Genomic DNA, 10,917 nt, shown 5'->3' on the forward strand with positions numbered 1-10,917 from the left:
ATTGATCTACTCTTCCTTGAAATCCTTTTTGTGGCCATTAACCTGATTATTTCTAACATATTAACAATGGTCGTTTCCCTTGGAATTAGAATCGATGCATTAAAAATCTCACATGTTGTTTTCAATTACATCACATTTGGGTATCTCTCGGATAAAGGCATGTTTCTTCCGGAACATAAATAACTCTTCTTGCAGAACCCTCTATTAGTTGATCCAACTTTAGAATATTGGCATCTAGTTGTTCTAGATATGTTGATTTTGCACAAGCCCAAATATGTAATTTAATATCAGTGTCTTTGCATTTCTTTGACCAGTTAACATACTAGTGCCTCGCGCAAAACCTATGCCCAAATATGTAATTTAAGATCAGTGTCTTTGCATTTCTTTGACCAGTTAACATACTAGTGCCTCGCGCAAAACCTATGATAAGCTTCGTGAAAAACATATTTAACAGCTGTGATTAGTCTCTATAATTATCGGAAAGTAATAAGTAGCCAATAAGTAACCAAAATATAATAAAACGATGTAATGACAAGTAAAAGAAATACGAAATATTACATTTTGCATGTCTGAGATAATTGTCAAACCAACACCCAAGAAACCATCACCAATGTCTTTCATCAATAGTTCAAAAAATCATCTCCATGACCCGTATTCTCATATTCTACCACAAACTAGGCAATCGAGTACATCTAGTTGTTGTCATCTCGACCAATGGCGGATAACAACTCTCCCTTACAAACGATACTCGTCAACTCTAATAATTGGTCTACATCCAGACAAAAAATCATTCTTGCAAACATCAAAAGAAACATAAAATCTTTTGAAAGTTAATTCATTAGTCTCTTCATCTCTTTTTACCTTCCACTCAACTAATGATCCCGGATTACTCAATTTAATTTCTTCGGCATATCTCCACAAAGAATTGTACTAAAGTAAATGGTCTTCTTTAATTTTTTTCAACAATTAATTATTTTGCTCTCCTAACCATTGATTGAGTAACATCAACATGCAATTATATCTTGCATAATTCTTTGAGCACTTTAAGTTTAATAGTAGGTTATATTGTAAGAAAAATTTCAAATTTTTTTACCTCCATGATATATATGCATCTTATAATCATTCCATCTGAAAAAATTATGAATGAAAGAAGTATGAATACAAATCTAAAATAGGGAAACATCAAAATAAATGTTCTTCAAGATATGTTATTTTTAATGAAAGAATCTTCCTTTTCAGAAAGAAAAAAAAGTTAAAGAAAAAAGGAGAAATCTAACAACTGTGGTTCATTCACCAATAGGCCCTATGAACAAACAACTAACTAAAATAAAATGCTAATGTTAAACCAATTGAATATGCTAAGGTTTGCATGCATCCTTTACTTATTTAAGAAGTTGTCATATACGATTCTTATAAAAACAAGACTTCTTTAAGTGATTAGGCTAACCCAAATTCATTTAGTGTCTATTATATTTAGGCATCATTTGAAACTTTAGCAGGCGTAAGAAGATTGGATTTCTTCCCACATGTGATTGATACCCATTTCCTAATATGCATATAAAGATTATTATCTCTTAGAGTTTCAAATGTTATGGAAGACATCAATTTACAAAGAAAGATATAAAAAAATAGATATGGGTCAGTTAGGAAGGTTAAACGATTTCTAACAAGTTATGAGAACTTTAACATACTCCATTTGTCCCACTTTATGTGATTCCTTTGACCAAAATATATAGTGTTTTTATCAAAATTATTCACTTAAAGTGTCTTTAAAACATAACCATTGGATTGTAATTTCTCTTCCAAAGGGAAAAATGTCATCACAATTAAAGAAAAACAGATGAAGAAGATTTGTAAACTTCATTAAATGTCATCACCGTTCATTGTGAACTTTGTTTGAGACTAGTTGAAGTAGGAAGGCAGAGTTGAAGTCTCGAGGCTCGGCTAAACGTCAAGGTTCGTCATGGTAGGGTTTTGAGATTTGACACGACGAGGCTTCAAGGTTATGCAATGAGAAATATCCAAGAATCTCTCGTGAAATACAATCTTGGTTCTGAAATCAAAATCTCCTCTCCCATTGCCCTCAATGTTCTCTCCAACTCGTACACGTCTTCTATCAATTCCTTTCGATTCAAACTTATCTAACCCGCCGTAAAACCACTACTCCAATTCCTCATAAATTCCTTAAAGAAACTGAATCCTTATAGAACAATAATATTGGGCTTAGTGAATTAGGGCAAAATGTAGAAGAGAGAAATTGTTAATGCCTCTCAAAATGTAAAAATTTTATTATTTAGAATTATAAATAAAAATATAATATATATTAATTAAACAAAATTGACATGTCAATCGCATGTGTCATCTCATTTAACAAAATACTTAACGGGCTTGGATGTTTTGTCAAGTGACATAAATGAACATTAAGCTCAGCTACAGTGATATAAACGAACAAAAATTAATTCAATGATATACGTGAATATTTTGTTATAATTCGATGATAAAACTGACATTCTTACTTAATAATATATTATCTTATATTGTTATATATATAACAATGGTAAATATGTTCCAATTGTATGGGAGAATTGTTTGTTCTTCCTTAGAACAGTCACAACAACATTATCATTCCATAGCAACCAAATGCCACCACTTCATCCAGTGGCTTCCATTCCACTCTATGTGATCTCGAAAAGCCCATTTTTTATAACTCTATCTGTTTGACACTAGATATTTTGGTCTCTACCAAGACTAGAATGTGAGGTTTATTAATAGACACATAGCTTCTCAGAATACGTAGAAAGCGAGAATTTTCAGCTCCTCGGCAATTCCATGTAAAAATACGGATTTATAATTGTAGTAGGTCAGGTGTACCATGCTTTCAAATATTATTAAAGTTGTAAAGTAATACTTTGTTGACGGAGTTTGATTTATTAAATTGTAGGACTATAACACAAATTTCATAGTAAAATAACCCGAATGTGATCCATGATGGTAACTGAAATTCCAACACCTAAACGGAAGAAATTCTTTTTGTTTGAAGAAGTTGAATGGTGTTATTCTTTGCTTATTCTATAGAAAATGTTATCAAAGCATTATGTCTACTTTTTTATGGAGCTAGCGATCTTCATGCAAACCTAACATATAAAGAAAATAAAGTGATAATAAAACTTTTTTTTCTTCTTTTTTCTTCTAAAATGTTTGGTATATATGATTTTGAATGATTTGACCACACAGACGCTATCAAAAATAGCCATCTAGGTATATTTGAAAGCCATAGATAGTCTTCCAAGAAAAAATACTCTTTTATGGGCTAGTTTGATTCAGCTTATTCTTAGCTTATTGACGCCAGCTTATTCTCAGGTACGTTTGATATGATTTTAGCTTATTTAATCGTTAAGATTGGATATGTTTGCGGGCTATGTACTTAATCCGCGGGGATTAGTCGCACTCCATAGGAGCAGCGGAACCCAGCGTTCTCAAAAAAAATAAAAATAAAAAATAAAAAGATTGAGTATGTTTGATTCAGTTTATACGCTCAACTTATTTATTTTTTTATATTTATAATATTATTTAATAATTAATATTATATATATATATATATATATATATAATGTTATATATATTTTATTAATTTTATTTTAAATATTAATAGATGATTTAAATTAAAAAATAAATTATATTTCAAAATAAATTATATTAATATATTAATTTTTATAAGTTTTTTTTAATATATAATTTCAAATATTAATAAATGACTTAAATTAAAAAAGTAATATATTCTAAAATAAATTATATGAATAAAAAAAATTATTATTATTATTATATATATTTTTCACATTTTCATACTTTACCCCAATCTAATCTTTTTCATTTATTTTTGAGTTCTCTTCGTATTATCCTTCATTTCAATTGTAATTCGATATTTTTAAATAATTAAGGCTAGATTAATTTCTAAAATTATAATTATAAATAAAAAAATCATAATATTTTTATATTTTATATTTTGCTTAATTATTTTATATATTAAGATACATATATTATAAATAATAAATAAAAATATATTTAAATGTATGTTTTTTTATTATAATAATTTTATATAAATATATAAAAATATTACAAATATATGGAATAGATGAAAGAATGAATAAAATGATTAGGGAGAGATTAAATTAATGAGAGAGAATGAATAAAATGATTATAAATGAATGAAATAGATGTGAGAGAATGAATAAAAAAATATTTAAAATTGATGAGAGAGAAAAACGTTGTGATTATAATTTTAAACGCAGGATTATAATCTTAAACGCTGAAGAGGGGTAGAGAGAAATTTGAGTTTAAACACAAAAGTGTGTTTGATTATAATTTTTGCGTGAGCTTACTACACAAAAATATTGTAACAGCTTATTATGCCGACGCCAATAAACTGCTTATAAACGTTAAATCAAACATGCCCTATATTTGCAGTGTCTCCAATAAAAACAACATTACCAGAGAAACATATGCTTTCTCCACACCCATCCTAAATGTCCTCTCAGGTATGGTTTCAGTTTTAATATTTTTCGTATTTTTTTTATATAAGATAGTTTTTTTTTCACCGTGACTTGTTTGTTTCAATTTAAACATGACACATTTTTGTTAACGATTTTCCTCACATTAAATTTTTTAGTACAAACTGTAGTTCTCACAAACAATTTAGCTAGAATTGATTATTGTTCCTCTAGAACACTTTTAATTATTAATGAGATATTATGCATCCAATTTTTGTTATTTATAAACAAATCCTAATAATTTTTACGCTTTGTTTTGTATCATTGAATTGAAAAAAAAAAAGTATTAGTATTATTTTTCATTAAAATTAAATAAACAATTTTATCTCTATAGCTAGTGATTATTTTAATTGAAAGTTTTAACATTATACAATTAACTTATTATTTTAAATTTACAAATGTGTGTTGATATAAATGGTGATAAATTTTTGCGTAGTAAATAAGTAATTTTTTATAATATTCAAAATTAAGCTAATTGAAAATTTGGTCGATTTTCCTTCTAATAACAAATTAATAAATTTTCAATATTTATTTATGAATCTAAAATTGAGAAATGAAACTCTTTTGTTCTTCAAATATGCATGACATTTAATTGTATAAACATATAAAAATAACAAATATAGGATAGTCCTACTTACCTAAGTTAACGGGTCAATTATTATTTGTCTATTTATTAATTTTATATTTATCTATATAGTTGTTGATTATTAAATAAATTATTCTATAGTCATTCTTCTTCTCTTAAATTTTAATACATGTTTATAGAAACGTGTTAAATTAAAATGATAAATAAATTGGAAAGAACACCAATTTTACCCACCAAGTTATAAAAATTTGTCAAATTTACTTATTAAGTATCAAAATTCCATTTATATATATGAATTTGTTAAAAAGTGTCAAATATATTTAAAATAACAGAAATGTTAAACGGTGTTAAAATTTTTGCCACATATAATATCCACATATTTTTTATATTTTTAAATTGACATTACTTTAATTATTTTTTATTCAAACAAAACATTAAAATCTTTTCTTATTTATTTTCTCTCTTTACCCTCACAACTTACCATTTTCTTAAATATTTATCTCTTCATTTCTCCATCTATGAGTAATTTTATTATTAATAATAATATTTAATGGATTAATAATAAAAATTGTTCTAAAAAGTAACAAGTTATTAAGACTTCGCCACAGCGCTGGCAATTTAGGATTCGGCCAACAAAGACTTCCCCACAACATTGACAATTTAAGATTTGATCAATCAATGTTTCAACCAATGACGATGATAGTGTAAGGTTTAACTGAGAAAGACTTGGATTTGGGAGTTACGTCTTGGAGCTGATAAAGTTTAACAGGGTGAGTATTATGAAAACTAAAATTAAAACAAGTCGGTTAAGGGAGATTTTACCTTGATTCGGCATTGTCCGCTAATTGCGACAATGATTTAGGATTCGACTAATGAAGATTTTGACCACAATGTCTATGATTTAGGAATCGGCCAACAAAAACTTCCACCAACGAGGATGACTGTTTAAAGTTCAGTTAGGGAGCACTTGGAGGTTAGAAGAATATAAAAATCTGAAAGAACTTGGGTTAATCAAAGAGAGAAAAGTTAGAAAAAAAATGGGGAGTTGTGGAGGAATGAGAGAGAAAGTAAAAATAAGTTTTGTTTGAATGGAAAAATAATTAAAAGTAATGTCAATTTAAAAAATAAAATAGGTGGATATTAAATGTGACCAAATTTTTGATGCCGTTTAATATTTCTGTTATTTTAAACATATTTGATATTTTTTTGACAAGTTCATACATATAAATAGAATTTTGATACTTAATAAATAAATTTGGCACATTCCTACAACTTGGTGTGTAAAATTGACATTCTTCCCTAAATAAATTCTATTTTATATGTCATAAATTTAAAATTATACGTGTTAATGAAAGTATTGTTAAGGTATTTATTTTCCGATTTAGAATATATATATTCTTCTAGATCTCGTCAATCCCTCTTGTGACTTTCTTTATCTAAATAAATAATATTGTTATTTGTTGTTATCCATATCATGACTTAGGTCATTTTGGTTAAGTATATATATTCTTTTTACCTAGCATGGTAAGGTTTATTATTGTATTGGAATAGTCTTGTTGGAATCGGTGATCATAGCTAGTTATTTGATTTTGGTTTGGAAAACCATTCCATGGATCCTCTCATGTATTTGGGTTCAATTATTATTATTTTTTTTAACATTTAAGGTGGGCTTAAAAAATAACGAGAAAAAATTAAAAAAAAAAACAAGTATATATAAAAGTAAGTTTTACTGTTTTTTTAATAATTAGATAGAAAAAAATAGTGAATTATATTAAAAAATTTCAAGAAATTAAGGGTAATGTCATATTTCTATCATAAAAAAATGTTTTTTTTTTCGGGGTGGACTTCAGACCATTCGAGCCCCTACATAGATCTGTCCCTACTTACAAGGAGAATGTTTTAGCTTGTTTGTTTGTTTTTTATTTTATTTTATTTATTTATCTATGGAAATATCAAATAGACTATTCCTGCTATTTTAAGTTAACTAGTTCAATCCTATATACCAATGTTGTCTATTTACTTTTTATTTTATTTTATTTTTATACCTATAATGTTGTTGATTAAGAAAATATTATTATTAACCACTCTTCCTAAAGTATTGTTAGGTCATTTCTTTTCTTCTAGATCTGGTTAGTCTTTTCGACGATTTTCTTTACGTCGGACAAACTTAACAAATATTAATCGTATTTAAATTAACAAATATTGTTATTCCAACTTAACAAATATTAATCGTATTTAAATTAACAAGTATTGTTAGTTGCTGTTATTCAAATTGGATTTAGGTAATTGTCGTTAAGTATATTCTTTTTCACTAAGATTGGTATGTTTTATAATTGTTGGTCTTCTTCATTTATTTGTTTTTGGTTAGAAAACCCTTAAAAAAAAACATCTTATGTATTGTTTCAATTTTTATTTTATTTTTTTAGTATTTTTATATAAGTTAGTTTCGTGGCATGTATGTAAAGTAGCTATCTTCTTTGAATTTATTTTTTTTGTTTTAAATTTAATATAATTTATTTATTTTTTGTTTGGTTGTTTTTAAGTTGAATGTTTTTAACAAATGTTAGGAGCCGGATCTAGATTTGAGGAAAGCAATAGATATAAAAGAGTTTCAAGCATTTGGCTAAGGAAGCAAAGATGGAAGAACAGGCTCTAAACCCTAAGAAGACCGAGAAAACGGACGAAGGTGTGGGCGGCGCTTCTCCTTCAATCGACCAAGTACCAAACCACATTCTCGCCGATATCCTTTCTCGTCTTCCGATCAAATCCCTCATACAGTGCAGGAGCGTCTGCAAATCCTTTCTCTATCTGATCTCTGCAGATCCCGGTTTCCGCTCCTTGCACCTCTCAAGATCCACTCCCGAACTCCTACTCTACCATTTCAGATCGAAAAAGATGATTCTCTTCGATTCCGACGCCGACCAAGCACACCTGCTCCCTCCCCGTTTCGACCGTCCTTACGATATGACCATCGTGAACTCGTGCCGCGGTCTGCTCTGTCTCCGCTCACTGCGTACCTCCTTTCCCTTTTACGTCTTTAATCCCATCTCTATGGAATTCACTCTAATCCCAAATCCCATGCCGATCGAGAGTAAAGACTCTGTTTCTTTGATGGTCGGATTCGGGTACAGTCCCAAGTCCGATAAATACAAGCTTATAAGGGTATCAAAGTCTAGCGATTCAACAGGTAAAAACTGTTTCCATACCGACATTTACACTATCGGACCACCTTCTTCTTCTTCTTGGAGGAGAATTGAAGATGCTCCAATACACGAGATTACACGGTGTTTTTCAACGTTCCTTGATGGACGTTTATATTGGATAATGGATGATGTAGCAGGAGGATTTATCTATTGTTATGGGTTCATGATTTATTTCGATTTTGATAGTGAAACATTCGGAACATCAAAATTGCCGCCTCCTTTTGACACCACCCGAGATAGAAATCCTGTGAGAGTGGTTAACTTTGACGTGTTTCAAGGTATGTTGAGATTAAGTGTATTGACACTAAATCCTAGCATACTTACATTAGGTCCTTCATCTGATTGCGGAACCAACACCCACATTTGGGTTATGAAGGGGTTCGGGGTTGATGAATCTTGGTGCTTAGAAGAGCTTGCCTTTTCATTTCCTGGCAAGTATTTAAACAATAATAAGTCTGAGGCATTGATTTATTCAACTGGTTATTTAAGGGTTACATACAGCCAGATTGAGAAGAAGATTGTTTATGGTATATTATCACCACTCTCTCATGTTCCTATCCTGCTGCCCCTCAAGGAATTACTGATAGGAGTTGAAGTCCATCTCCTAAAGTCAACTCAAAGGTAATTTAATTTCATTCTCTTATATATAAGAAATTGTCCATAGAAGAAGATTTGAATCTAATATGTTGTTGTCTCTCTTTATATTGGATACAATATTATAATCATGTCATCCCTCTTATAGCCTAGCTGCTACGATTGAATTTCCCACCCCTCTTTAAGGTTCAAGTTCTACACCTAATTAAATGCACCTAATTAAATAATTAAGTAGGTTAGCGGGTTATTTGTTTAACTTGCGAGAATTACTCACACTCTATAGGCATTCTCAAAAGATAAATATTATAGTTATATTTAACACTATAATAGTTAAAATAAATTTTTAAACTACCTTCTTTTTTAGAAGGTCAATATGTCTTCTTCTTCCAATCCCACTATATTTTTATGTTCCAGTGACAATAAGTCTTCATCTTTTATTAAATACAAAATAATCAACTTCCATTATTATCATTTGTCTTCATATTTTACTATTTTGATCTCTTAATTTAAGATGCTAAAGTTTTTCTTTGAATTTATCAAACATGTAAATTTCCAGTATTATTTTTTTTTTATATTTTTTTAGAGTTCAATAGTTCCAATTTTAAGATTTTTACAATAGTAAATAATTCATCTTTTATTGATTTTAACCAACATTCTGTTATAAAATTTATTTGAATGATTGTGGCTCACAAGAGAACAATTCAATCTCAATCTGTGTTATGAATATTATTTGTAAAAGTTAGAGAATCCCTAACTTTGAATGCAATCAGATTATTTATTAGAGTCTTCTTGTATAGGATGTCAATATGCACTACCTTGGAAAGATTGTTGGCTAAAAGAAATAAAAGATTATATATTTGCAATTTTAAAAAGCTTAAAATTGAAACTAGTGAACTTGCAAAAATAAAATACTATTAGTCATAAATTTCCCTACAAAGATTGTTTCGTAATTTCAAGAAAAACTCTAATATTGTAAACTAAAAGATCTATAGTTTTCTCGTTCGTTAAATATGAAGAGATATGATAATAATGGAAGTTAATTATCTTGTCTATAATAAAAGATGAAGACTTATTGTCACTAGAACATATAAATATAATAGAATAGGAAAAAGAATACATAATGACCTTTTAAGAAGGACTATGTTTAGAAATTTATTTTATCTAGTTTAGTGTTCAATGTGCTTATAATATTTAATTTTTAAGAACGCTCCTCCTAAAAAGTGTGACTAATCTCTGCGGCGGGGCGGGTTAACCAGATGCTATACATGCGGCATAATTGGCTTGAACCCAGGATGTCAAGATGCACTGCCTTGGGATTTAATTGATTGAACAAATAAATGTGATCTCAAGTCTTCAACTCCTTTCCTCTCTCAATCCCAATTAGTCTTTTTAATAAAAGATAACTTCTCGAGATAGAAGATTTCATTTGTTGACGGATTTATCAACTTGTAACCCAATTCTTCATTCTTAACCTTTAGTGTACATTCATTCATTTTTAACTGAAAACATGTTAGAAAATTTCTGTTCGTCATTTCAATATATAGTTTTACACTATTTGAATCTTCCTTCCATCATTCAAACTAACAGAACAAATGTTTTTTTGAATAAATGATAGAATACTTCAAATATAATATTCTCCTAATATTATCTTATTCTTTCAATGTCACTATGTTTACATCTTCTAATTACATTAAGTCTTTATCTTCCATTGTTGTTCCATTGTTGTTGATTGTTTTCAACACCAATAATGAGTGAAGTACTTTTTTTTGCAGCAAAAATTACGAAGAAGAAATGGTGACAATTTTTAGTAATTTCACCAACCGACAATAACTGAAATATGGTACTACATTTTTCTATCATGTGCTTAACTTTATTTTCTTAGCTTTCTATTTTATTTTATTTTGTTGAACATATGCTCAGTTGCTCTTTGTTTGTTACAAATTTTTTTTTACTATTTGGCAATGATGGATTGATTAGTTTGAGGAGT

General features: G+C 28.6%; 1 protein-coding gene across 1 annotated transcript; it reads left to right on the plus strand.

Moving 5' to 3' along the window:
• Window positions 1-7,742: 7,742 nt before the first annotated feature.
• Window positions 7,743-10,917, plus strand: LOC124940616 (putative F-box protein At3g16210). Its single transcript, XM_047481138.1, has 2 exons — window positions 7,743-8,957; window positions 10,703-10,917. The coding sequence occupies exons 1-2, from the start codon at window positions 7,771-7,773 to the stop codon at window positions 10,758-10,760; spliced, it is 1,245 nt and encodes a 414-aa protein (XP_047337094.1). The 5' UTR covers window positions 7,743-7,770; the 3' UTR covers window positions 10,761-10,917.

Source organism: Impatiens glandulifera, chromosome 5 (assembly GCF_907164915.1).
Source record: "Impatiens glandulifera chromosome 5, dImpGla2.1, whole genome shotgun sequence".
Taxonomy (NCBI): domain Eukaryota; kingdom Viridiplantae; phylum Streptophyta; class Magnoliopsida; order Ericales; family Balsaminaceae; genus Impatiens; species Impatiens glandulifera.